General features: G+C 36.8%; 1 protein-coding gene across 1 annotated transcript; it reads right to left on the reverse strand.

The window, feature by feature from the left end:
- Nucleotides 1-3901: 3901 nt before the first annotated feature.
- On the reverse strand, nt 3902-4861 carry LOC117116868 (allatostatin-A receptor-like). Its single transcript, XM_033260971.1, has one exon. The coding sequence runs from the start codon at nt 4859-4861 to the stop codon at nt 3902-3904; it is 960 nt and encodes a 319-aa protein (XP_033116862.1).
- Nucleotides 4862-6554: the final 1693 nt, after the last annotated feature.

Raw genomic sequence — 6554 nt, forward strand, 5'->3', positions numbered from 1 at the left:
TCCGCATGTCGCGCTAGCCAGGCTAGACTAGCCTTAGACTAGGATGGTAGGCCTAGCCTTGAAGGGACGAAGGTCCCAATGAAAAACAACGTCGCTCCTTGATAGCTAACATTATCTATTTAACATCACAATAATTCATTATTAGACCTATAGTTGTTTTTTGAATTGTACTCCACAAATCTCAGCCGATACCTCGCATAACTCGTTAACGTCTCGTATCTATTGTCGTGACGTCATGGCTCGCTGGCTCACACCAATTTAACCTCCTTGCTCACACACTTGATGTGATGTCTCGCACTTGTGATCAAATAACACGCTGGCTCGCACTTTGGCAGTCAACTCGCCCCTAGAAAACCCGCCCTTGGAAACTTGCCCCATAAAAAAATGTACACTTCCTAGACCATGCAGTCTTCAAAATAATAATTGTAACCTTTGGTAATTAACTACATTTTCCACATACATAGAAATTTTTGAAACTTTATTAAAAAAAAAACCTAAACCATATTTCACCACTATAAACACTTTTTGACAAAAATGAAAAATTACGACTTTGTTACCCAATGAGAAGTGTTCTAATATAGACAATGGGTCGTGTCTCATATTATTTGTTATATTTTTATTATTCATTATTTTCACTTGACTCGCATAAATAATTTTGTTCGAAGAACATTAATATGCAGTTGTACTTCGCAGCACTTCACTTGCAATTTGCAATTTCTAGTTTAGAGATAGACGGAATAAGCGACTTGTAAAACACTGAATGCAGGCACCAGGATGCCAAAAGAATGACGTAATCTTATATTCCGTATTTGGATAAATGGGCGAACCGAAATAAACAATTTCAACCAATCAAATGTTCATATTTTTGGAGCCACGAAACTGAGTCACTCGCGTCGACTAGTTAGGCATAACTAAATTTAATTGTCCTCCCTAATAAAACGGGCCTAAAATATTTAGAATAGACCCTAGTAAGACTAATTTTGGCAATGGCAAAAACAATTAAGCTTAGACTAGATGGCATACCATACAAATACAACAAAACTTTCCATGAGGATGGATCAGGCCGTCTGGAGTCAGGAGTAGGCCTAGCTTAGACTAGGCTTGGCGTATTTTTAAGTTCTTACTTACAGAGGCCTACCTTTTTAACAATATTCTACCTTAAAGGCCTAAATCTGTGTAGCAGCTAGCGGTGAGCAAGGTTCCTATAGCCTAAGGTTATCAGTCCATGTCGTTCTCAGCAGGCCAGAACTATACTAACTGTTTTAATTCAAGTATAGGTAGCAAAAAGGGAGCTGGTTCTTGTTCTAGTCGAGACATCCGCATCTTCAATTTTGAAAGTTTACCAACATTGATTAATATGCATGAAGTTAGCCAGTCACGTGATTTACAAAATCAGTCATGCATACGATATCCCACATCAAATTTGATGTGGGAAAGCGTACGCATGAATCGTTTGCCCAGGCCCTAATTCGAAAAAAAAAAGAAATCGAGTATGGGACGCCAATTAAATTAGGTATGGCGCGCACTAAGTGCAATAAAGAGTGAGTAACCTAAAATTAGGGCCTGGAACCCAGGCTATAAGGCCTGTGAAGAGCTTCCTCCTTTATTCCATGTTTTCGTATGTGGTCTACATCAAGAAACTACTGTACAAGACATTAGGATGCATATCCGTGATAATGACATTGTTAATGTTGCCGACGTTTTCTCCCTTAAGAATAGAAATAAACCAAATTCACCGGCAGCCTTCTGTGTTGTAGTTGAAACTAAGGACACAAAGTTAAGGCTCCTAAACTGAAGGCTATGGCCAGAAATAACATAAGAGACTTTATTACCAGACTTGACAATCGTCACAACAGGTCATATCAGCCTCAAGGAACTAGTAGGTCGACCTATAAATGGCACAGGCAGAACAGGCTGCGCGAGATTCTAACTGTTCTGTAAAAGTGTGTCTGTTCTTGCTGCACGTACCACGGTAAAATTTGAACTCTTTAATTTTATGGACTGTCAAAATAAAGTTCTGAATATTTTATCTTTTAATTGTTAGGGATTAAATAGTGCTTTACACTCACTTAGTAATAAGCGTTTGTGATATTATTCCCTTCTAAGCACTGGTTGTGTGTGCACGAAATATCTAATATTGATAAATTCTTTGGTTCTTAAGTTGTCAATCATACCTAACATCCAGTATTACTCACGAAGAAATCACTACTGGTCGCCCTTATGGAGGCGTCAGCTTTATCTGTAAATTAACTCCAGGCATTGTTTTTAAAGTGAACGCCATAAAACACGGTAGAGTGCACTTCAAATAATTAATAATGGAAATATTATGATGACGATCTTTGGAGTATACGTATACGTAGGCCTATCCCACTTTGACAATTGCATTGATCAGGTTAAACTTTATGCGGAGACTCTTGATGTACTTCAGAGTTGCGAATCAAGTCCTGTAATGATTGTAGGTGATTATAACGCCTCTCATCCACACTCTATGAAATTAATCGTAATTGGTTTAAACGCCACGCTGTGAGTTGGATTTTTAAAATAAATGTAACCAGAACACAATTATGGTGTCTTGTTTATATGTATAATTCACATTCCAGCTGATGGCCAGGAAGATAGGTTGGTAGGAACGAACATAAATTACACTATAGGGAGGTCTTTGTGCATCTGTCAAACCGGTTGTCACTAACGTTAATGATGGACATACATTATAGTACAATGGTCAACTGTTGGACTTTATCATGGATAGTTATCGTAAGCTAAACTACTTATATAGGCTACATATATATATATATATATATATATATATATACCTTTATATATATATATATATGTATATATATATATATGTATATCATCAAAGAAAGGTAAATAAAGTGTTCGAATAAAGGACGCAATACTACATCGTGTAGCATAGCTCTCAACGAATGTTGTCCTATAAATAAATGAATAATTTAATGTCGGATCAAAAATTAAACAAAATATAATGTGTCTATCAAAATAGATTCCTAGTATTGTGTTGTAAGAGCACAATATGGACCATACTAATCTGTAAAAACTCTCCCTGTAAACCCTAATAGGGATTTATTTATTCCGGGACTCGGACTGAGGCTCTATTCGTTAACTTGGTTGGGATTCCCCGTTGGACATGTCAGACCCTGTCGGCGAATTTCTGGAGCCACCGTTAAGTATGTATCTTACTCTCAATAAATAATACCTTTGAGATTGCCAATAGCTAAATTCCAGAACATTATAATATTAAGTATTGAGCTTACATTATAGACTACATTACAGTATGATAATCTGATTCATTTAAACAGATGTACAAAGTCTTAAAGTATACACTGTTGTAAAACAAAAAAACAAAAACAAAAACAAAAACAAAAAACAAAAAAACATTAGTGCATATTCCACTGCTGTCCACCTCTGTACCTCTTCACTGAGTTTAGGTTTGACAGAAAAAGAAGCTTTTCGATTTTACGCACGCTACACGATAACCATTATATGTTTTTCCTTTGCCAATTAGGTATGGTATATACGACGTCTAATTTTAAAGGTTTCTTAATACTTTGACGATAGGTTGAAGAATAAAAAGAATATTTTCATTTACGACAAATTTCGACATTACATGTTGCTAGAATTCATCTTTCTTTGTTAATAATGTTTTATAAATGTTGGAAGGCATTTGTAAATTAGGACACATCTGTGTTTAGTAAACTATTGGCTGGTATCAGAAAGTCATTTTCCTTTTGAAATTCCACAGTATTTTGCTTTTTCAATCTTTTATCACGGTGAGCGGGATCAACTACAAAAGTTCTAGATAACGCGATCAGGCAATGCATTTCTCCGAAACAGCTGTAGGCCTACCATCTACTATACCGTATCTGCTGACAATCAGGGATTATGTCAGGACGTTTGTAGACACAGTTCCTAATGGATAAGTTGTTTGTGGTGTGGATACAGACTTACGACATGGTAGAGTAGGTAAGTTCTTAAGACATGGCAGAGATTTCTCTACACCTACTTTAAAGTCATTATATTTGAATGTGTATATTATGGGATTTATACAGATGTTACACAGAGACATTGCTACTCCAATGTAGTAAACTGGTCCGGTAAAATTAAACTCCCCTCCCAATGTAAAGTAGATATAACATATCTCGTTTGGAGACCAACAAATAACGTATGTTACACTAACTATCAGCATTGTCTTAATAATGTTCAGTCGTCTGGCCGCTCTGTTCGCACTCACCGCAGAACAACCATCTCCATCTCTTCGGAGTGCGCGATAAATGTTGACGTAAACAAACAACATTACACTAATAGGAATGACAAGAATGTACACGCCACACAATAAAGTAAACGCTTTCTCATAACCAACACTTGACCAAGTCCGGATACACTCTCCGTCCTTTACATTGTGTACCATTAGCCACTGGATTATGAACCCAAAACCACATATCCAGGGAATTAGCAAAAGCAATACTTTCATGTTAAACCTTTCCTTGGTTAAATTGTAGTTTACTGGATACATTACAACAAAGTAACGATCAAATGTAAGTACGACAAGATTAGCCGTTGAAGCATATGTACATGACCAGAATATGTATTTGCTTGACCAGACCTTACAAACAAAGTCTGCTGCGATATTTGATTCTGGGAGCCGAGTCATTAACTCTGGATCGAGAAAAAGACAAAGCGACGTCAAAGATGCGAAAAAGTCAATGATACACTGATTTGAGATGAGAAGTGTTGTTGTACTGAACCGATTCTGTAAGCGAAATAGAATGAATATCGCGAACCCATTAGTCGAACAGCCGAATGTACCAATTATACTATAAATCAGTGTTGTTACATCCATCGTTTTAATTTGGGATTCTTCAAAAACAAAAATGTATTATTTTAATACTACCTCCTAGTATATTTAACAGCAGGGTGATACTACAATACCGCCTTTTATATGAACATGGTTAAAATTATCTAAATCACTAGACAGAGTGTCAGTCTAACTTGACCAATTAGAACAGGGCAATGAATACGTTTGTCCCACAAACACACCTATTATCTAACAAAAGCACGGTTTAGGTATGTGTACTGTGGAACATTACATTATCCAATGGGCGGGGCGAGCGAAACTGTATTTTCATGAGCCATTTCCATAATAATAGTCCATATTACATAGTAATATCATGTGATTTACTATTTTTACCTCCGCCAACGAAGTTGGCAGGAGGTTATGTTTTTGCCTGTTTATTTATTTAGTTACTTATTTGTCTGTCGGCATATTTGTTGTGAACAGCCTACCTATAGTTTTTATAAGAAATTTTCATCAAACTTGGCCACAATATTCCTTTACCTATAACATCTAGAGCTGATTAAATTTTGAAGGGTCAGGTTGAAAGATCAATTTCACAATTAACGAAAAACTATTTTTTATTTATTTGTCTACAGCCCATAGTTTTAATCACGAACTTGGTCACAATGTTCCATGACTAAAATCTCATTACCTCCGCCCACAAAGTTGGCAGGAGGTTATGTTTTTTCCCCTGTTTAATTATTTATGTATTTATTTATTTATTTGTCTGTCGGCATATTTTTTGTGAATAGCCTACAGCCCATAGATTTTATCAGAAATTCGTCGAACTTGGCCACAATGTGCCTTTACCTAAGATCTAGAGCTGATCAAATTTTGAAAGGTCAGGTTCAAAGTTCAAGGTCACAACCAACGAAAAACTATTTTTTATATATATTTGTCTACAGCCCATCACAAACATGTCAAACTGGGTCACAAAACTCCATGACCAAAGATCTCAAAGTATTTGAATGTTGAATGGCCTGAATTTGAATATAATTTTCATTTTTCCTCCATGTGTATTATATTTTCGAAATATTTAGGGGAGGGGCCCTGGCCGGCTGCCCTCCACTCCCTCAGCTCTCCCCCTTGAATTCGCCATTGAAATCTATACTGTAATCTGCACCCTAATGTTTAAGTTATTACTCTATTCATTTTTATCTGTCATAGTACTGGAATATGGAACGACTTTTATTGTTTTAATAACACTTATAAGGCCTACTCCATCATAAATGTATTGTATTTGCATTTTAAATTATTGAAACAATTTAGAAATCAACTGATATCAAAGAATACGTCCTCAAAGTATGAATGCTAAGGGGTCAATTTCACATTTTTGCTTAGTTGCCCCCCCCCCCCCCCGCCCACCCCCCCCCACCCACCCTAGCGACACCTTTTTGGTGGTCCCGAATGTTCTAGCTTGTATATGTACTTTCCTGAATTCTCAGGAGTTATTGCGATGGGTATAAAGAGGATGATAATGACATAGGTGGTGAAATTGTTGAGTGATGGAAGGAATAATGACATAAAAATAAGCCCATAATAAATGTGGCGCTCCAGAGGAAGGGCAAAGATCTTTTTTGAAAGGTATAGTTGGGGGTGGGGGATTTGTGAGTCTACATTCATCTAAGCAACACCGCCACCATGATGATGACACGTCCTCTCCCCCGGCTTCCCCCGCCCAGCGTTTAGCAACTTTTTT

The sequence above is a fragment of the Anneissia japonica genome, unplaced genomic scaffold (genome assembly GCF_011630105.1).
Source record: "Anneissia japonica isolate Jap-2015-1 unplaced genomic scaffold, ASM1163010v1 scaffold1302_len1884557_cov193, whole genome shotgun sequence".
NCBI classification, from domain to species: Eukaryota; Metazoa; Echinodermata; class Crinoidea; order Comatulida; family Comatulidae; genus Anneissia; species Anneissia japonica.